The sequence below is a fragment of the Dryas octopetala genome, chromosome 6, assembly GCF_963921425.1.
Source record: "Dryas octopetala chromosome 6, drDryOcto1.1, whole genome shotgun sequence".
Lineage (NCBI taxonomy): Eukaryota > Viridiplantae > Streptophyta > Magnoliopsida > Rosales > Rosaceae > Dryas > Dryas octopetala.
Window position 1 is genome coordinate 5,854,676 of NC_141371.1, and position 21,311 is coordinate 5,875,986.

Here is a 21,311-nt window from a genome sequence, read left to right on the forward strand (position 1 = left end):
TTTGCAAATAACAACACCATTATGGCAGTGTTATCTCTACATTATTTTATTGGTAGGGAAAACTTCACATTGATGCTTCTGAGAAAATCCCTAGTTATATATTCTTTTGATGACTCGATCATGTCAACATAGTTTTAAAGTTAAATGGGAAAAATCAATACAAGATCACTCAAAAAGAGGAAAAAAGAAGGGAAATCCGGACGCATATATGGTCAGTCAAAGTCAACACTTTGGAAGATCAGACGGTGGTGGTAGCAACTTCTGATTGGGTTGTGGCCCATCCGAAACGATCCACGCCATCCTTAGACCCCAGCTTGTATGGATATCCAAGTGGCAGTGCATAAACCACACTCCTGAGAAACAGCATATCAAATAAAACCAGTTGGTTAAGGATAGTGGTAATTTAATTTGACATATTATCTTATTAGACTGTGAATTACATACCTGGGTTATCTGCGAAGAATCGAATGGCAACCCAACCGCCAGATGGAACACCTATGGTGTTCCTCTCAACAGGGTCCACCAGATTAAATCCAGCAGGGTCCTTATTGGGATCATAGTTTCCAAAACCTTGTCCAACAACGAAGAAATTGAACCCATGTAGATGGAGAGGGTGGCTCTCAACACCAAGAATGCTTGTGTCCTGCATCACCAACTCCACACTAGTGTTGAATGGCAGCACCACTGCTCTTGTGACATTGCTCACATTGGTGTTATTTGGCGGCGTCCCGGTGAAATTAAACGGCGCAAGTGGCTTGGTGGGAAAATCAGTGGTGTAAACCCCATTGGACTGTCCAAAAAAGTGTGCTTGAAGCATTGCTGTTGATGGCAGGGCAAAAGAGACATTGTTAACCGAAGCTGCAAATTTCAGGCCATTGGGTCCTTGACACGTGGAGTTTTGGGGACATGGGCTCGTCCCAAGTCCTACGGTGAAGAAGAACCTCTTGTCCACAGTCTGTGGAACATTGGCTGGGAATTGCTTGTTGCCCAAGCTACGGAATTTTTGGGCCAAGTTTTGAACAAATTGGGTGACGTTGACAAACTTGGTGGCGTTGATGGGTGGAAGGCTTGGTTTGAAGAGGGGAAGACTTTTGATGGAAGAGTGGGGAGTGCTTGATGGGTGCTCGTATTCGAGGAATCCAACGGTGGTGGTGTTGTCGAGGGTGCCAGCCCCGGTGAAGTAAGGCCTTGCCGCAATGAGGAAGGTGGCGTTGGGGAAATTGGGCTTGGTTTTGAGGAGGATGTTTGTGGTTTGGCCTGGGGTGATGAAAAGGGTGTCAGTGTCGAAAGGTTTGACGTAGACAGCATCCGCTTCCACCACGGTTAGGCTGTGATTGGCTATGCTGAAGAAGAGCTCGTCGTTGAGTGCAGCGTTGATTAGGCGGAGGAGGTATGTCTTGCCTGGTTTCACCTTCAGCTTGAATACATCTGCAAAACCCACATGAGAATGCATTAGAATGTTGCATGGTTCAGAAAACATTACTTTGCTATATTACGTAGTTAATTTGACTGTCAATTTCAATCAGAATAATTGATTATGTGAATTCTTCTTAAATTTGTACCTTTAGAAGAACAGTTGTATAATGGGCCTGGAAGACCATTAATGGTGTATGCATCTGAGACATTGGGTCCTCCTCCAGTCTGAAGAGCCTGGCGAATCACAGCCTCAGGGTCTACGTTAAACCACTCTCCTGTACACCCAAATCCATGCAAAGAAAAACTTGTTTTACACAATGTCAAAATATTCAACATGGTCCAAATTGTCCAAACTCTAGCTAGCTATAGCTGCTATGCTACATACCAAGAATAATGGGGACCTCCTTGTAGGGTTTGTCAAATGGGTAAGAATCATTGCGCTTTGGGAGAATGATGATGGGTCCATAAAGGGTGGATCTCAACCATGAGATGTGAGCATGCCATAGCAGAGTTCCTCTCTGCCCTGTGATGGTGAAGTTGTATGTGTATACCTGACCTGTCTGTATGGGACACTGTGTAATGTAAGATGGACCGTCTGCCCATCCACTTCTAAGTTGTTTAACCCCATGCCTACAAATCAAACAAACATAGTTGTTCAATTCCTTTCACTATGTATGCATGCATGCATATGCTAATTATATAGATATAGATTCATACCAGTGAATTGTAACATTGTTTGAGACATGATTGACCACTTTAACGAGGACTTGGTCACCTTCCCTTGCCACCAATCTAGGCCCTGGGAATTTTCCATTCACACTTATAATGCTCCTTGTGTTGCACAACCTCGTTACATTATGGTACTTAATCTATAAATCAGTAGCAAAATTTAGGAATTACATATACATATACATATATATACATATACATATAGCATCAAAGTCAAATTGTTGAGGCTCAAAGTGATGAATAAATGTACATTGAAAGTGTAGTGTCTTGTTATGCCTGCAGCAAACTCTGGCATCAGTGCTACTGCAACACAAAAACCAAACAGCAAAGCTGCCATTGAAGTAGAACAAGGAAAATGGAGGGAACCCATTAATGCTCTCTCTCTCTCTCTCTCTGTGTTTCTCTCTGAGGGAGACAATATTTTGGGGGCTAGACTCTGAACAATGAGACTATGAGAGTGCAATGTGCAGAGAGAGCTAGTGAAGATACCTTAATATAGGGGGTTGATTGTAATATTATATTGTTTTAGAAACAGAATTTTCATGGGAGTACGTACTTCATGTTTGCTGTTGAGATTGAGATGGTCTCTCCTTGTGTGTTCAGCTTTGCTGTTGGTCGAGCTGAATTTTAGAGTGTCTATTAAGTAAGATTCTACCTGTTTCATCTGCATTAATCTTGATTACCCCAATAGCCCTTCTGGTCAAGAAATGCCAAATTGGCCTGATTATGTAGTTAACAAGTCACTTAATTCATGGTTTACTAGCTAGCGTAGAATTGTTACCGACCTTAAATTTGTAGATTTCCCATTTTAGGAATGGCTTCTTATTTAATTTTTCCTTACTTTGAGAGCATTTACAATTAAACCAGTAGTGTGTGCAGCTTAATTAAGATTGTTTTAATTAGCAAGAGCATTGATTTACAATTAAACCAGTAGTGTGTGAAAACTGTGAAGTCCCCACACAACATCTATAGAAAGTTAGAAAGCAAATTATACTTGATAGCATTAGCTCACTACTAAATTTGATTGTTCCCGACTAACATAATCACTCATAGTCTAACACAAGGTGAGGTCACGAGATGAACCCATCTAGGTTTACGGTTTTATCTATAAAAAACTTAGTTTTGTATTCACTTTATATACTATAAATTATTGAATCATATTTTCGATGTAAGATCAAATTTTATCTGCAATCATGACTTGTATCAACCATACAAACCCAACAACTACAATAACCATGAATTCCAATCTCGTAGGTGGGGCATGCATATATCATCAATCATAGAAGTTACTTCTAGTCCACAATCAAGAATTTAGGTGGTGGTAGAAAACTAAGTAGTATTCGTCTTTTACCTTTTACGTATGCTCAAGGTAGTTCCTATTTCCCTTTATTTGCAGTCCTTATTTGGGCCTCCTCGTGGGCCTGACTCCAACTATTCTATCTTGAAAACTAAGAAATAAAATAATTAGATTTTTCACCATATGAGTCGATTCAAATCATCCACGTCCTCTCCAAGACATCCGTTGGTCATGTTGGTGAAGCTACCAAGCTGTCCTACAATACCAAGTGGTTCGGGGAAAGGGATGGGCCATCTGATCCATGCCACGTGTCAAACTGACTAATATGTGTTTGTGTTTTTTTCTTTTTTTCTTTTTTTCTTTTTGAGTAAACGATATGTTAGTGTTTGTGTAATCTGGAAATCCTAGTAATTAAGAAAAGGCAGAGAATTATAATTTCCTGAATGATGTGATGATTGTGGTCAACACTTTATGTCTTTATGATGTGTTTGGTCAAAAAACATCAAACGAGATCAAGCGCAGCAATTGCTTGGGAAGGAAGTGCATCAAACTCATTGGGTAATATGCCAAACAGCCTAGGACGCTCGCTAGGACCCAGTATTTGTTGACTGCCACAAGGCCTCTCCTTCATCTACATGCAAATGCAATGATCACATCACATTGGTACCAAATTCAGATGAAGCTTTTTATTGGGTTGCATTTTGCTTCATGTTCACTTGTAAAGAAATTTTCATAATGTGATTGGAAAGGTTTGCATCATCTTTTTCATCTACTACTACTTGTCATTCTCTTTTTTTTTTTTTTTTTTTTTTTTTTTTTTTATAACCGAAATTTTTATTGAAGCAAGCAAAGGGATTACAAGTCTGAGAGGAGATGAGTGGCCAAAAAAAAAAAAAAAGTCTGAGAGGAGATGATGCTCCAACCAAGGAGGAGCCTTATTCTCCTATACAATTCGGGAATCACAATGTAATGCAAATCTAGCTAAATTGCGAGCAACCATATTACAACAAACACATAATGAATTATAGAAAAAGCTAATAAAATCTCTTTAACCTACTCCAAGAGATGCCCGTCCCACGCAAGATCCTCATCCATCTATCTGCTTAAGCCGAAATTGTCATTCTCTAATGGCCAATTGGCAACGCACTTCTTTCCATTCTCTACAAAGCATGTATGTATTTTTTTTTTTTTCCTAATGTATTTGGGCATTTACAAAACATCTCATATAATATATCACAACAAAACATTTTTTTAAAAAAGATAATTGATATTTTAATAGAACGGGAGTGTATTTTTTAGCTCATTTTTTAAGCATTGAAATTCTGTCTTAGCTTATTTTCACTTAATTTTTATTTTAGTCATGTATTATAAAATAATTATTAAAATTGAATTCATATCTGAAAGTGTATGAGAAAAAAGGAAATGAATTATAACATGAAATCAAATTTATTACATTCATGAATTCATATGTCTTGAATTTGTAATATTTGACTAAATCGAAACAAATAATACATCGAGTAATCCAACATTCACTTGAGGTGAAAATGTGAAATAACATATGACCCACAACTTTTGCTTCTGCCTTTGTGGTATGCAATCACTATTTTCCATCTTTTCTTCATAACAAAAACTTGGAAAATCACAATCCCTCACAGAGGATCAAAATAAAAATAAAAATTATTAAAAAAAAAAAAAGAAAGAAAAGAAGAACATTATATATGTACCGAAGAAAACAAACGAACAAATCACCGTGTACGACAAATTCAACGAAAAGTGCTACGCACAAGCTTGAGTTCTCGGAGGCAGAGCAAACAGAGCATCAAGGTCCGGCGGCTGGAAGTACCCGTTCTTCGGTGGGTCCCGCTTCTTTTCCCCAACCGCTTTCTTCCTCGGTGGCGGCGGACACCGAAGCGCCTCCGGTATCCGACACTCCCGCCGCTTCGGCGTCGTACAATCCCCACCCTCCATTTCTCAAATCTCAACCGTTCGATGAAGCCGACAACAACTCCGTTGATCACACAAGGATTCCACAGTACAACAAGAGAAGCGCGGTTTTTATAAACGTTTTTTTACAACCTTATAAAATTGGTATGTGGGTGCGTGATCGTGTGTGGTTGGGTGCGTGACAGCTAAACATGAGGGGGAGGGACGACGTGTCCGATTTTTAATGGGTGTTTAGATCTACGTGTTCTTCCACGTGTTTGTATATTTTATCTTTTTTCAAGTTGGGGCGGCGCCAACTTTCGAGTCAGTGAAATGTAGCGGGAAATTTATTCGTTTGAAAATGGCTTTCCAACGTTTCGTTGGGCCAAGTTTAAAGCGGTGGGTAGTGAGGTTGGATCTACGGTGGAGATCGAGTGTGTGGTTCAGATGGAATGTCTAGGCCGTTGCTTATACGGCTAATGGGCCATATCACGTTTAAGATGAGTAGGAGTTATTTAGTGCTTTTAGGTTCATGAGCCCACCTTTCATTAAAATAGATTAAACGAAAGGATGGGCTTGGAATCTTGGAGTACCACAAGGCCCAATGAGGGTATATTGTTTAAGAATTAGGTGTGGGCATTAAATTTTGAACCAATTTCACTTTGCACTCTCGTGGTTTGCTTATATTGTCAAGTTGCTCACTCAGGTTTTAATTTTAGCAATTTAAAACTCAAAGTTTAAAATCAAAGACAATGTAGCCCCTTAGTAAATCTGACTATTAGGTTAAATACTTATGTGTTATATGTGGAACCCACAATTAATGTCTGCAATCATCATAAAGGCAATTTCAAAAACATTTATCTTGCAAGAGCACAGAAAAGGCAAAAGATCATGTGGTTGATTTTGTTGGCTTCCTGGGTTGTGATGGTAGTGCTGCTTTGTTGTATACTTAATGGCCGGAGATACTAAATCTTCTATTAATAAGTCAACAATTGAATTTATTTGAAGCAACCATCAACAATTAACTATATGGGTCCCACATGTGTCACATAAGCAATATTTAACATCTAACTATTAAGTTGGACTTACTAGGGGACCATATTGTCTTTAATTTCAAATCTTAGGTTTTAAATTGCCAAAATTGAAACCTGAGGAAGCAACTTGACAATTTGACCAAACTTCAGAAATGCAAAATGAAATTTGCTCTTAAATTTTTGGGTTATGAACTTAGGATTATAAATAGGTACATAACAAAAACTTTCATGAGATAGTCTTATACATCCAAGTCACATAATGAGAAAGATAAATATAAATTAATGAAAGAGGTAGACACATTAAATATATAGAACCGTCTCATGAAATTTTTTATCATAATAACACCCCTTGTATATTATCTCTAGTGTGATGCCAAATATTATTACTATGAAGCTGGCAAGCTGCCATTCAAATTGAATAGCTGATCCTCCTATTCTCTCTCTCTCTCTCTCTCTCTCTCTCTCTCTCTCTCTCCTCCTTTTTAGAACTTTTAAAAGTTTGGACTAGGCTGGTCCAGGCCTAGGAAAGAGATGGTGATGGCCGCATCGATCTTGGGCTTTTTTAGATCTACGAGTTGAATAAGTCAAGCTAAATCAATTCCATCTTAACTAGACTAGGCCCAAGTCAAGTCCAAAGACTTCGAAATCTTCGTGGCAATAGTTGGGCTATTGAGTCAAGCCCATTTGGCTCTACGAAATGCACTGTTTTTTTTTTTTTTTAATGAGAAATACAAAATGCACAGTTGGTGGGGCCATTTTATTCCACAATTTAATAAATGAGATTTTAACCTAAAATCTACTAGGTCCACACATCTTCCTTATGTCCCCATGAACCAAAAGATTGGTTGACTGTCGACAAATTAAATTCTATAAATATAAAATAAAAGGTATACTAACCCAAAATACAATGACAACACTTGATTGTCACTTTTTCAAAATACATTTTATTTGAATCATGCAAAAGGCCGAAGAATTGGGTAAAATAAGTGAATTTATCCAGTTGAGACATTCTTGAGAAAAAAAAGTTGTTCTTACCTTCTTGTATGAACCTATCACCTATGGGCCATTTAGGACAAAAAAGAAAAACAGAGAGAGAATAAGGCGGTAACCCTACGTCCCTACTCTTTTTAAAAACGGGTCAAACCAGACTCATTATAATATTGGACTAGCCCGACCCATACGGTTTGCCAACTGTAACCACCGCATGCAGCTGAAGAAAGAATATTGTTTTTGACTACTCGGGAAACACACCCATTTGCCAAGGACGATTAGGACATGTGCCCTTCCCGCAGAGAGCAGACCCAGTTTCTTTGGGACCCACCCCTCCTTCTCTTTTTTGTCCTACCCCCAAGGCCCCAAACCACTTTCATGCATCTTTGGTTGTTGCACCGTCATTTTTCGGATCCAGGGCTCCGATCCACGACGTCGACAGCTCCACTCGTGAAGTTCCACACCAGTGGGACCCCCGCTCTCACACGTGTCTCCACTCGCCGGCCCCACGCCCCAAAAGGGTTGACTTTTGAGAGCACGTCCAGCCGAGATTTGGTTTTCTGGTCTTAACTCATTTAACCTCCCCACCTCCTCTCTCCTCGCTAAACGACGCCTCTCGCTCGCCCGTTTCTGACAGTCAACCCCCCGTTTGTTTTTACGTGGTGGGGCCACGTGCTCCCGCTATAGACCCTTTTCTAGGATTCACAAAGTCAAAGCCACATACTTCCAAACCTGCCCTCACTTTGAAGCAACCACTCGGAATCGGATGATCCCCTTGTGCTCAAGATAAACTTGTAAATACGATGGTGGTTCAATAATACATACCATACCACCCTAGATTTTTCAAATTGTTTTTATCTTGTCCATTTCTTATGCGACATGTCGTTTCTTTCATAACAAGGACTCGTGACAAATTGTCAATGTACGTGGTTATAACTTGTTCCATTTAAATTCTCAATCCGAATGTGTAGGTTAGATTTACAGTCTCACACTGAAACACATAATATATATATGTATAATCTCATAATGAACGAATATATGTGGATGGATATTTAGTTACAAGAGTTAATTTGGTTTCATCTTCTAAGAAAGATGGAGGCAATTGTATATCTGTGGGCCAGTGAGTTGTAATTAGACATAGGCACTGACCAAAATTTGCACCACCAGTCCACCGACTACAAAAATGTACCTCTCTAAAATCCAAATAATGAAACGTAGAGATTTGGAAATCATGCCTTCTAGAGTGTGTTTAATACTTTAATATAATGGTTCTTCAAGCTCAAGCTACTCTTCTAGGAACTACTTTGGTTTGGTTTCCTGGCATTTTCCAATACTTAGCTTGAGAGCTCTTATGATCGAGTATTGGAGTATAGGTGCTTTAATGTTTATATTATCTGTGCTATAATTAGCATATATTCGATTGTTTGTAATGTTGAAAATGACCCAAGTGTAAATTCAAACATGATGTTTCAAAGTATGGTACCTAATATTATCAGTACTCATTTATATCTATTGATTTCATATTTATACCAATGAAGCAAGAAAAGAACTTTATGACCAATATATCAGCTGCAAAAGAATTTTTAATCTCTACACACGCAAACAGCATGTGGTTTAACACTTAAAACAACAGCATGCAATAGTAATAAAATTATGGTTTAATTTAATTGATCAAATGTACATCACTTTTGATGTTATAAGTTTAATTTAAACTTTTTTTTTTCTACTGTTTTTCAAATTATAATCTCTCACATCCATGGAGTGGAACCCATGATATATATCCAACCTGATCATTAAGAGAGCTAGAGAAAGTTGGGTTCTATAACTTGATCCCTTAATTGAATACTTTTTCTTTTCAATTCATCAAAGTTAATCTATTCCTAGTTTAAAAGTTAACTATCCAGCTAGCCAATTATGCATCCTTAAACAACTGAGAATGGAGTGATAATGAAGATATCAACTCTTTGTTTATTCGAAGAGAGAGAACAACTCTTCCAAAACAATATTGAAAAGGGTATATTTTTATTGATTCTTTAGTGGTTGACTCTTGCTTTGGTTGAAACAAAGGGTCATGGGTCAGGTAGCTTTGGTCCACCTTAAACATAATGCCTCTATCCCATCAAAACACAATATATAACTAGACAAAGGTACACCCTATATGAAAACACAGAGAATTAATGCATGAACAAAGCAACAAAGAAAGGAAATGACCCAGTGACTCTTGCTTGTGTAAAATTATGAGAAAGAAAAAAAAAAAAACAAAGAAAATTGTTTGTTTAACTTGATCCTCTTGTGGGCAATTAAATTACTTTGGCATATATGCACAAGGAAAAAGACTATGCCCCATCAAAATAATGAGGTGGTGGCCAGTGTTGAGTTTACCAAATATATATGTTACTGTGTTTGACAAGAATAGAAATCCTAGTTAAGTCAAAGTAGAATCCATACAAAATTCCCGCACACACACACCCTCTTACTTTTAAAGTCAAGAGGCAAACACGTAGACGTGACAACTTCCTCTTCATCTGCTCCACTTTTTGTCTTCTTAATTTATTTCTTCATCATATCAGAGTCTTTCTCTCTTCTTATATATCAATCCATTTCATCTCTGCCTTTTCTTCTCTTATTTAACAGCTAAGCTTCTTCTTCTAATGCATGACCAAGTTTACAATGGAGGAAGCAATGGCTGCTACTAATTGGTCAGATGGGTCGGAAGAAGAAGAGCTTGTGAGAGAGCTTCTAGACAATGAGTCTCCATTCTTTGTGCTACCAGAGGAGGCTGCAGTGGAATCGCAATTGATGAGCCTTTCCAATAAGGAGGCTATGAATCGGCTCATACCCCATGTCTATTCTGGCCCAACAATCCATGACTTTGAGAATGCTTTGTCAGTCACTACTGGAACTGTCCAACCCCAAGAACTTTCACAAGCCAGGTTTGTACTTGGAATTTGGGAGTACATCTATTATACGAATACTATGATATACAAACAGATAAAATGGTTCACGTACAAATTTATAATATAGAAAAGTGTGAACTTGTCAAATTTAAGGATTAAGAATGTATGTGTATGTGATATGCACATACACCAAAGAATTTTCAAAAATTTAATTGGGTTTTGTATTTTGATATAAATGCATGCATTATGTTATTTTGTTACAGACTTTCAATATTGGAAAGGGGTTTGAGTAAGGTTGAGCACAAGTATACTCTGAAGATCAAAAGCTGTGGCAATGGAACAATGGCTGATGATGGGTATAAATGGAGGAAGTACGGCCAAAAATCCATTAAGAACAGCCCAAATCCTAGGTAACCATTTTACTTAGCTCCTTCTTCTTCTTCTCCTTCTATATGCAATAAGAAAATGAAATATAGCATATTTCATAATCACTACGGGCACTCCCATCTTATCCTCTTTTGCCTTTTTTGGGCAAAATTATTTATTTTAATTTTTTAAATTTTCATAGAGCAAAAGTTTTTAGTGTGAGACGGTGTTATACTTCATCTTCTCACAAATATTCAAAATGAGTTAATTAATTTGAAAAGAAGATGTATATGCCTCGTCTAATTATTTTATTTGTATAGACTTGTGTAAAAAGTTTTAAGAGAAGTGTAAATAGCGATATCTTTTAGTTAATAGAAAAAAAAAAAATATAAGTTATTGTAAAAATGTGTATTGTAAATTATAACTCTAGTCATTCTAAGTGAAAAGTGGAAAAAAAAAAAAAAAAAAGAAAGAGAGAGAGAGAGAGTTAATAATAGTCACATCATTTGTTTATTAGGGACCTAAACCATTCAACTTTGCATTAAAAGCTTAGGATGATCCTAAACCACTTCATTATGTTATATGTCTTAGTAGGAATCCGCATGACTTAGACGACTTTAATACTAATTAAGCAAGACTTCACAACAATACTCTATACTAATTAGTGCAACATGACCCCAACTACCCTATTCATCACTTCAACCACATATATTATACATTTATACTTCAACCACATATATTATACATTTATACTTAAATATGCCCATGCAAGTAACTTTAGATGTTGTACAACCAAAAAAAAGAAAAAAAGAAATAAAACTTAGCCTAAATGGGGTCCAAGCCTAGGACTAGGCAACAGTATCAACTCTGACAAGACATTAAACAAGGTTGACACATTGCTACAAGCCTAAAGCCACCCCACCACCTTGTCTAGAAATTGTCCAAACCCAAATGCATAATGATATACAAATATACAATCATGCAATTTCAAGTATATCTCAAATTGATTTCCTTTTTTGTTTTTTTGCTGTACATTTTCTTACCAAGCCTTTTTCTTCTATGGGTTTTTTTGTAAAACAAAAAAGGAGCTATTACAGGTGCACAAACCCAAGGTGCAGTGCAAAGAAGCAAGTGGAGAGGGCCAGTGAGGACCCAGATACACTCGTCATCACCTATGAAGGGCTGCACTTGCACTTTGCATACCCATTTTTCCAGCTGAGCCAGGCCCAGAACACCAGTCCACCAACAAAAAAGCCTAAGAAGAAAACCTCGCAGACTGAAGCCCAAGACCAAGAACAAGAAACCCAAGAAAGCCCACGAAGTGTGACCCCGGACCTGGACCCTGAACCACAGCCCAACACATTTACGGACTACCATCAAGAATTTGTTGAAGAAGAGCGTGGCTCACAAGGGTTGCTTCAAGATGTGGTGCCATTTATGATAAGAAACCCATCAAGTGCTTCTTCAAATTCTTCATGCTCTTCCTATCGATCACCTCCAACCTCTCCTTCTTCTCTGTCTTGGCCCACTTGGTATTTTGATGTTGGGCTAAATCATATATAGCATTGGATGAGTCCATATATTTAGTTGTCTAGAGCCCAATAATCCTAGGACTTTCTATATATGTGAACTATATACAATATGGTGCAATAATGATATGCATGTATGTTAAAATCCAATGTAGAATTTATTAATTTATAGTCAATATGAGGAAGCAAGAAAGAATATTTCAGACTACAAGGTAATTATATAAGGAATTAAGTTAATTTTGTGTTATACTATAGGGACATTTGACATGTTAAGTTGATTTTGTGTTATACTATGCATAAGGGAAAGAGGTATATGGTCCTCCAAGGCAAAATTGTCAAGAAAAATAAAGTATTGTCACATTAATTAGGATCTAAAATTTTGAGATTTGATTTGGCTATTGTAATGTTACATTTTTATATCTCGTTAATGCACATTCTTTGCAATAGTGATTGTGAAACATTACACACTTTACAATTATAATTTTATTGTATTGGTAAAACTCGTGAAAAATCAGAAATGGAAAAAAATGCTAAGGCCATAAAAAAGTAGAGGTAATTAGGAGATTCAAGAAATTTACGGGCTATTTCATTGATGTCTTCAATTGTATTTTTTTTCACCGATATGTATTTATAGGTTTAAATGATATAATTCTATTTCTATCCAACAAAAAAAAAAATTATATAATTCTATTAACATGGGAGTGACTGAGTGAGATGACCAAACCAACCGTACATATTGCCATATTGGAACCCTCTTCAGGTCCCAAACTTGAAGAAACCTTACATACTGACAAAACTAACCTTTTCTAGCCACATTTCCTATGCCCCGAAAGCAAGGGTGAATACGTAATTTCATAATAAAGAGGCGGTTTCTGATTCTGGACATGAAAACATTTCCTTTCCCCGTCTCTGTTCTCCCAGTCCCAAACAATCCCGATCCCGGTAAACCTTTCTGGCGCTATTTCTCTTTCTCTCCATTCCATGCCCTTTAAAACTTTCGCAGCTGAAATTTTCTCGGCAACCAAACGGACCCGCAAGTTCTCTCTAGGGTTTCAGAAGCACCCGCCTCTGCCAGTTTTCAAGCCTCCACACCATGATTTTCTCAAGCACCGGACGCTCTCTCTCTCACTCGGCTCGTTCCACATTCCAAAGAGTGAAAACAAAATTAAACTCATATTTAAATATTTTTCTCTAAATTTATTCTTTTTTATCGGCTAATGAAAGCTGATATGTTGCTGTGTAGAACGTAAAATCGGGTACATTCAACGGAAGGACTGAACCGTTTTCGCCGTCGTCGACGCCACTCGGCAATGCGTGCATTTCAGGCGTTGATGGCGGGTTACGGTTTCTGAGGGGATATTTAACTTATAATGGAGCTGGGATGCAGCTCGTTTCGAATGCCTACTTGTCGAATTGGAAATCTCTTCTTGCAAACCCTAGAATGCGTCGCTTCTTCTCCAGCCAAAGGCCCGATAAGAAAAGTAAGAAGCTCTCTGCCCATTAAAAGAAAAACTTGTTTTTGTTTGGTTGTATACATTTGATGCTTAGCATAATGTATTTTATGTTTGTATTTTACAATATGGGTTATTGGTTTAGATTATGAGAATTATTATCCGAGAAATAAGAAGGAAATTCCTAAAGGGAATGAACAGAAATCCCGGTCAAAGACAAAAGGTGTGTCACATATTAATCTTTTTATTTTTTTCTCATTAATGTGTTGTGGGTAAGTGCAACATCATTTTACTATGCTCATTAGTTTCAGCTTTTCTTCAGAGGGATCAAGTGCAGGTGGTCAGGGGAATAGTAATACCCAGGGAAAATTTTCAATTCCGATTCAACGCATGTTAATCGCTCCTTCAATGTTCTTTAGCTTTGTTTTAACATCATTGTTGTTTAATCCTCATCAAGCGAAGCAGGTTATAACTACTCTTACAGAAATTTGTTTGCTGGTGTTTTTTATGTTTGGTTCTTAAATTAGTTTATTAGTGTTGAATAGATGGATAGGTCAGTTAAGGTCACACTGTTTGTGTATAACAGTCTATTTTCTTATGCTAGATAACACTTGATTTGTTGGCATCTGCATACATCCTTCTTGTTGGTGCTAATGAAATGTTGCTGCATTATGTTCACCTTAATATGACTGTTGTGGATTTCTGTGTTGGGGACTTAGAATGATACATATGGAATGCAAGCTTCGGTGCATTTTAGATTATTGTTATTCTGTCAAATTCACCCCAAAGGAGGAACCAAAGCACAAGTGTTATGGATATGGCATTTCTTAAACTCACTGGAACTAACATCTTGTAGGTCATGTGCCGAACAATGGTGGTAACCTAGCCATTTCACTGCTGTTATGTACTCCGATAAACTGCTATAATTTGTTGAAGTTTGAAACATTTTTGACCTTAGTACTTGTGCTTTTGCATTTTCCCCTGCAACTATGGAGAAATTATATCTAATTTTCTCAAACTTCATGTCGTCTGCTTTATTTTTCCCATTTTTTTTCTTCAATTATTTCTGTTTAAGCTGATTGATATTTTTCTCAGATAAGTTTTCAAGAATTTAAAAACACTCTACTTGAACCTGGGCTGGTGGATCACATTGAAGTTTCAAACAAATCAGTTGCAAAAGTGTATGTGAGGAGCTCCCCACACACTATAGATCAGAGTAATGATGATGCTGTCAAGGGTCCTCTTGATGGTTCTCCTTCAGGAGGAAAGAAAAGCCAGTATAAATTTTATTTTAACATTGGGAGTGTAGAATCTTTCGAGGAAAAATTGGAGGAAGCCCAAGAAGCTTTAGGGTTTGACCGTCATGATTATGTTCCTGTAATTTATGTATCCCAAGTCAATTGGTACCAAGAGTTGATAAGGTATGGGCCAACAGTGATGCTTTTGGGAGCCCTTTGGTTAATGGGGCGAAAAATGCCTGGCATTGGTGGTTCGGGTGGAAAAGGTGGCCGAGGAATATTCAATATAGGGAAAGCACCGATCACGAAAGTGGATAAGAATGCCAAAAACAAGGTTAAGTATGCATTTGTATCACTTGTGTTTGCCTTCATCATATTTTTTGTCTGAGTATTAAAGTGAAACTTAAACTGAGTTATTAACAACTACTGCACTAATGTTAACTTACGATTCAGGTTTTTTTTAAAGATGTAGCTGGCTGTGATGAGGCTAAGCAAGAAATAATGGAGTTTGTGCACTTTCTCAAGATCCCTAAGAAATATGAGGAGTTGGGAGCAAAAATTCCAAAAGGTGCCCTTCTTGTTGGTCCTCCTGGCACAGGAAAGACACTCCTTGCTAAGGCAACTGCAGGTGAATCTGGGGTGCCTTTTCTATCAATATCTGGTTCGGATTTTATGGAAATGTTTGTTGGTGTTGGGTCATCAAGGGTTCGAAGCTTGTTTCAAGAGGCAAGACAATGCGCACCCAGTATAATATTTATTGATGAGATTGATGCAATTGGCCGGGCAAGAGGGCGTGGAGGCTTTTCAGGTAGTCATGACGAGCGTGAAAGTACCCTCAATCAGTTGCTTGTAGAAATGGACGGATTTGGAACCACTGCTGGAGTTGTTGTACTTGCTGGCACCAATAGGCCTGACATTCTGGATAAAGCTCTCTTGAGGCCTGGTCGGTTTGACCGACAAATTACTATTGATAAACCAGACATCAAAGGCCGTAACCAGATTTTTCAAATATATCTGAACAAGCTCAAGCTGGATCGGGAACCATCATTTTACTCAGAGAGGCTTGCTGCTCTAACTCCTGGATTTGCTGGAGCAGACATAGCAAATATCTGTAATGAAGCTGCCTTGATTGCTGCAAGGAATGAGAGCGCAAAGATCACAATGGAACATTTTGAGGCAGCTATAGACAGGGTGATAGGTGGTCTAGAAAAGAAGAACAAGGTAACTGTTGCAGCCTGCATAGTTGTTTGACTCCTTTATGATTCAAAGATTAATAGCTGAGTATTAGAAGGTTTTGTATAGACATGCAAAAGTGAGATAATATCTTTGGCATCAATAATTCTTAGGTTGTACCTGAACAACCTAAAATAGTGTTGTAAACAACTATTTGGACATCAGAGACTTTCTATATTCTTTTACCAATATATTTAAATCTTACAGTTTTTTTTTTTTTTTTCCAGGTAGTAAGCAAGCAGGAAAGACGGACTGTTGCTTACCACGAATCTGGTCATGCTGTTGCTGGTTGGTTCTTGGAACATGCAGAACCCTTGCTTAAAGTAACTATTGTTCCACGTGGTACTGCAGCACTGGGATTTGCTCAGTATGTTCCTAATGAAAATCTTCTTATGACCAAAGAGCAGCTTTTTGATATGACCTGCATGACCCTTGGTGGGCGAGCTGCTGAGCAGGTGAAGTTACTGTCTCTTTCTTAGCCTGGTATATCACTCATTGAAGTATGACAAATGAAACTGAAATATGAAGTTTAAAATTCTGAAAATGCCATCTTGTTCATGACATCTTTCACATGAATGCTGAATCATAACTAATATGCCCATTTCTGTTGCAATGTCTGAATAGTTTGTGACTGCAGACGAAGTTTTGTTTCATTCTGTTCACAATTAATTTACTATTCATAAAATGATCATGCATGACGCTGTAGACTCAAAGGTTGAAGTTTACAAAAAGACATTAAGGGGTCTTTTGTAGCTCTTAAAACAGAGGGGTGAAAGCTTCTCTCTTCTTGAACTTCATTTCCTTTTGAAACTTACATAGAAAGGTGTTCACATTCTCATGATCGTCACTTACTTTCGCTAGTTCTGTGTGTTTACCAGGGTGTGTGTGTGTGTGTCTGTATCTGTGATCAGACATCTTAGTTTGTTATTTACTAGTGACAAAAACTTGTGGGTGGTTTAGCATGACGAGGTCCCTGTATCTAGAAAGTTGAAGTCATGGAATTGCTATGATGACAACTCATTCTAATTTAACACAGAAGATATCCTTGTAACTTCTGAGGTTTTATCAACTGACTTCTAATCAAGTCATTAATGAACATACTGCCCTTTTACTCTTGAGTAGGTTTTGTTGGGAAAGATTTCAACTGGAGCACAGAATGACTTGGAGAAAGTGACCAAAATGACATATGCCCAAGTTGCAGTGTATGGATTCAGTGACAAGGTGGGTCTTCTTTCTTTTCCTCAAAGGGATGATGCATTTGAGATGACCAAGCCCTACAGTAGCAAGACTGGTGCAATAATTGACACTGAAGTTAGAGAATGGGTGGCTAAAGCATATGTGCGCACTGTTCAGCTGATAGAGGAGCACAAAGAGCATGTAGGACAGATAGCAGAGCTGTTGCTGGAAAAGGAAGTCCTTCACCAAGATGACTTGATTCGAGTATTGGGAGAGCGCCCATTTAAGTCAAACGAGACCACAAATTATGATAGATTCAAGCAAGGGTTCCAAGAAGAAGATAAAGAGGCTAAAGAGACCACTGAGGGTAAGAATGTGGAGGATGGTCGGTCACCACCCATTCAACCAGATGTTGTCCCTGCATAGTGATTTCAGGGGATTATGTTTATATAAAATGGTATTCTGTTGAAAGGATGCCTCCTCTGTGCGAATTGATTGTAATAGAACAGTGTTGTATATGCAAAGAACATACTAGGTGTCATTTGGTTCTTGATCTACTTACAGTTTCTTGTTTTTGGAAATAAGGGATACAATAAATCCAAAAAAAACGCGGTTTTGGAAATATTGTAAATACAATCCAAAATCAGAAGAAGAATAAGAAGTTATTTTTAATGTTTCGAGTGGAATTGTTTGAGGAAAGTCAGAAACATTAAATCCTAATCTTAAGGCCTTAACTTTCAGATCTAGGCCTCTGAGCCCCAAAGGATCAACCCAAACCTTGAATTCTGAAACTTAAGCTTTGAGTAGCCTTGGACATTGGACCTTGAGTGCCTGAACATTGAATCCTAAACCCAACTTTGATTTCTGCAAATCAAATCCATAAGTTTGAACTCAAGCCTTAGACCCCGATTCCCTTTCATGGTTCGTGATTGCTTGGGGTATCGGTCCTATCAAACCTTGAGCCATAAGTCATGAGCTCGGAGCTATAAACCTTGACTTCAAACCTTGGGCCTCTGAGTTTGTAGCTTAGAATTCTCGGGCTGAGATTCGTGGCTTATGGCTCAAGGTCCATGGCTTGAGACATAGGGCTTAGGAATTGGGACTACTTGATACTTGGGGCTCAAGACATGATGGGCTTAGAACTTGGAAGAAATGAGTGATAGGGGGGTCAGTGTTTGATGGAGGAGGATTGATGGACGGTAGTGGCTTTTGTCTTTTTGTTTTGTTTTCTCCTTGGAATGAAGGGTCAGTCTTTTTCAAGCATCTAATAGTAAGTGAGTCAGTGATGATTCTGACTATCGGAGTTTGTTGCTTTCTCCTTTATTTAGTGGGAAGTGGACGTACGAAAGATATATCCTCTTTTAAAATGGCTTGGGAACTACTTTACATGTAGATTGTGATCACATCACAATGTTTGCCTCATACAGCTGTTTGCATTTTACTTTGGACCTTTCAGAGTAAAAGAAGTTTGATGGTAAATAATTAAACAAATATGTGGCATGCTGTAATGTCCCCAAACATGTCTCTCTCTAGGATTAAACTACTCTTCACTCCGAGTAAAGATTCACACGTAATTGACGAGTGTATACACTCTATGTGTCTACATACAGATGAACTCATGATTTTGATCTTGTAACAACAAACATACACATCATAGGACACTGAAAAGATGAAGTACTGCAATCACAGTAAGAAGCATTTGACCTCCTCAGTAAATATATAAAATCAATGAGCCAAGCTAGCTAGCTATAGGCTATAGCTACGAATCTCTTCTTTTTCAATCAAGCTAGTTCAAGAACGTGACCGCTGGGGACTTGGGGATCTGCATTTGTGAAAGCCACCCCACTCATGACTCATGAGTTGGATGGAACTCCATATACCTACATATGCATGATAGCTGTGGTTATAGAACTTTAGTTTTGTAGGGCTTTTAGATTGAAGATTGTAGGCCGTTGAACGGCTACCTAGAAAATCATAATGGGACAAACAACTTCGCTTTTGAGCATAAAGAACTAAAGAAGGTCTTGTCAAAATCCAAACACTAATGGCCTCCTTGTTGGAAAGCAAACAAGGCTCATGAGATCGATAATTCATCACCAATAATTTGTGGGGCTAGCAGCTAGTAATTGCTCCACTTTTTAAAGATTTAAAATATAAATAGTATAACTCTAGTGCCTAGAGTGGATTTTCAATAAATTCTTGAATTATAGACGATTCAAAGATACAATGATGAGATGCGTCTAATTTATGCATCTTAACCATTCATGTCTAATATAAAACTTGAAAAATATAACATAATTTGAGTTACATTTTATTCATTCAATCTTTTAATAATTTTTTTTTATTATATTAGAGAAAATCGAACACTAAACCTATCATAATCTTAACTTATTACTCCACTCACCTTCAACACTTGAGTTAACTTCGAAAACTCTTAACAATCCAAATTAACCAATTAATAACATGACATCATTAATTGATATCATCAACTATAAATTGACACACAATTACTATAAAACATAGTAAAACAATATGATCCATTTAGTATTACTCATTCTATTTAATGGCATTGAAAAATTACATATTCTTATTGAAGACCTAATTCATAAGAAATTCTATATATAAAACACATATATCTGGTGAATAATGGTACATGGTGTGGTTTAGAAAATTAAAATTGAATGGTTGAGATGCTTAGAATTAGTCATTTCTTGTGGGAGCACATCGTATGGGTTTGCGGCGGGCAAAACATCATGCATGGCATGCTAGCAGTTGCCCAACACTTGTTATATTATATGCATGATCATCTACCAACCCAACAATCAAAGTTGAGTACTTCAATAATAATTGGTGGACTAAAAAAATCCTTGTTTAATCAAGGAAAAAGTTTTTCATATTGGCCTGGGTAAACGTACGTGACCAACTTTCTTGCTAAATATATTAATTAAGCCTTCGGACAAAGTACAAAATGTACCAATAGCTAAATAATTTTTGGGATCTAAGAATCAATCCTCCACCAAACTCAATCAACCTTGGGATGTATATCTTATATGGTCTTCATTACAATGCAAATCACATGTTTGAGCTTGTTTTCGTTTTTGGATCTCTACTTAGAAAGACCATATAAGATATGAAGACCAAATCATATCTACAAGTTATTCGTTTATTATCTCACCGGCCGTTTAAATTTTTTAAGTTCAATAATTATTTGACATGATAACAGAATTCTAATTTTGACACAGCACTGGTGATGAATCACAACACACACACACACAAACTTTAGACTTGTTGATTCTTCTCTAGATTAAGAATACCAAGAACAAGGGGCCTATAACCTTGTTGATCCAAACGGATTCCAAGTTGATAGAAAGGTTTCCAAAGAAACTTCAATTTTTTATTAATCAGATTAAAATAACCTCTATTATATCTCACCAAAACGTCTAAATACCATACAGCCTTAAGCCATAAATGGTATATTTAACAACAAAAATAAATATTAAAAATAATAAAAGACAATTAAAAAGCCAAAAAACTGCAGAACAACTTTAAACGCGATTTCGTCGTTTCCATTCCAAAAAAGGTATGGTATGCAAAAGTCAGACACCAACTAATGGCTAGATTTGCACCTATTACTCTAAAGTCAATAATCATGTGCTATGCGTGCTGCATCAAATTTCAAGAAAAATTTCACCTTATTTATTTCTTGAACGATGAAGATTCCCCTATACTAATAATAATATAATATAGTTTGTCTCTTCAAAGATGAGACTGCAGGTGAAAGAGTGTTAATTAGTACTCTGTATGGGAGAGGGTCTTCAATGAGTGGGGCACCTCTCACATATAAGATTTACGCCTCTGTATGGTATTTAGACCAGGTACGCATATGTCTACGTCTGGCTCCTCTCATGATCTTATGCAGGCATTCAAATCAGACAAGAAGGCTTAGCTAGCTAGCAATTATTCAACGACAAAATACGACATTAAACACACTCAATCCAGATTGGAATTGTCATTAATTGGCCAAATATATAT

General features: G+C 37.4%; 4 protein-coding genes across 5 annotated transcripts; 2 read left to right on the forward strand and 2 right to left on the reverse strand.

The window, feature by feature from the left end:
- Positions 1-135: 135 nt before the first annotated feature.
- On the reverse strand, positions 136-2,515 carry LOC147281626 (laccase-17-like). The gene is made up of 6 exons (XM_086245971.1): positions 2,396-2,515; positions 2,134-2,285; positions 1,802-2,046; positions 1,563-1,691; positions 445-1,428; positions 136-353 (listed from the first exon to the last, which is right to left on the reverse strand). Exons 1-6 carry the CDS (start codon positions 2,513-2,515, stop codon positions 223-225), a joined length of 1,761 nt encoding a protein of 586 aa, XP_086102097.1. The 3' UTR covers positions 136-222.
- Positions 2,516-4,860: 2,345 nt separating this feature from the next.
- On the reverse strand, positions 4,861-5,474 carry LOC147281627 (cyclin-dependent kinase inhibitor). The gene has a single exon (XM_086249103.1). It carries the CDS (start codon positions 5,408-5,410, stop codon positions 5,219-5,221), a length of 192 nt encoding a protein of 63 aa, XP_086105229.1. The 5' UTR covers positions 5,411-5,474; the 3' UTR covers positions 4,861-5,218.
- A 4,585-nt stretch (positions 5,475-10,059) lies between these two features.
- Positions 10,060-12,215, forward strand: WRKY49 (WRKY DNA-binding protein 49). The gene is made up of 3 exons (XM_086246608.1): positions 10,060-10,322; positions 10,550-10,696; positions 11,738-12,215. Exons 1-3 carry the CDS (start codon positions 10,060-10,062, stop codon positions 12,213-12,215), a joined length of 888 nt encoding a protein of 295 aa, XP_086102734.1.
- An 881-nt stretch (positions 12,216-13,096) lies between these two features.
- On the forward strand, positions 13,097-17,957 carry LOC147281629 (ATP-dependent zinc metalloprotease FTSH 10, mitochondrial-like). Of its 2 annotated transcripts, XM_086246841.1 has the most exons (8): positions 13,097-13,334; positions 13,425-13,662; positions 13,778-13,855; positions 13,955-14,097; positions 14,728-15,204; positions 15,324-16,091; positions 16,331-16,558; positions 17,226-17,957. In XM_086246841.1, the coding sequence occupies exons 1-8, from the start codon at positions 13,275-13,277 to the stop codon at positions 17,703-17,705; spliced, it is 2,472 nt and encodes an 823-aa protein (XP_086102967.1). In that variant the 5' UTR covers positions 13,097-13,274; the 3' UTR covers positions 17,706-17,957. The 2 variants fall into 2 exon arrangements, with proteins under 2 accessions (XP_086102967.1, XP_086102968.1); XM_086246842.1 differs by lacking the exons at positions 13,097-13,334; positions 13,778-13,855; positions 13,955-14,097 and having other exon boundaries at positions 13,429-13,662.
- Positions 17,958-21,311: the final 3,354 nt, after the last annotated feature.

What these genes read in the sequence shown, in the direction of transcription:
- LOC147281626 (XM_086245971.1), bottom strand. Translation starts at nt 2,515, where the DNA reads ATGGGTTCCCTCCATTTTCCTTGTTCTACTTCAATGGCAGCTTTGCTG. An exon ending in CAAGACACTACACTTTCAAT is followed by an intron (nt 2,286 to 2,395) that starts GTACATTTATTC and finishes ACTGATTTATAG; the next exon opens with ATTAAGTACCATAATGTAAC. An exon ending in ATACAACTGTTCTTCTAAAG is followed by an intron (nt 1,429 to 1,562) that starts GTACAAATTTAA and finishes TGGGTTTTGCAG; the next exon opens with ATGTATTCAAGCTGAAGGTG.
- LOC147281627 (XM_086249103.1), bottom strand. Translation starts at nt 5,410, where the DNA reads ATGGAGGGTGGGGATTGTACGACGCCGAAGCGGCGGGAGTGTCGGATA.
- WRKY49 (XM_086246608.1), top strand. Translation starts at nt 10,060, where the DNA reads ATGGAGGAAGCAATGGCTGCTACTAATTGGTCAGATGGGTCGGAAGAA. An exon ending in CAAGAACTTTCACAAGCCAG is followed by an intron (nt 10,323 to 10,549) that starts GTTTGTACTTGG and finishes ATTTTGTTACAG; the next exon opens with ACTTTCAATATTGGAAAGGG. An exon ending in AAGAACAGCCCAAATCCTAG is followed by an intron (nt 10,697 to 11,737) that starts GTAACCATTTTA and finishes AAAACAAAAAAG; the next exon opens with GAGCTATTACAGGTGCACAA.
- LOC147281629 (XM_086246841.1), top strand. Translation starts at nt 13,275, where the DNA reads ATGATTTTCTCAAGCACCGGACGCTCTCTCTCTCACTCGGCTCGTTCC. An exon ending in ATCCCGGTCAAAGACAAAAG is followed by an intron (nt 13,856 to 13,954) that starts GTGTGTCACATA and finishes GCTTTTCTTCAG; the next exon opens with AGGGATCAAGTGCAGGTGGT. An exon ending in ATCCTCATCAAGCGAAGCAG is followed by an intron (nt 14,098 to 14,727) that starts GTTATAACTACT and finishes TATTTTTCTCAG; the next exon opens with ATAAGTTTTCAAGAATTTAA.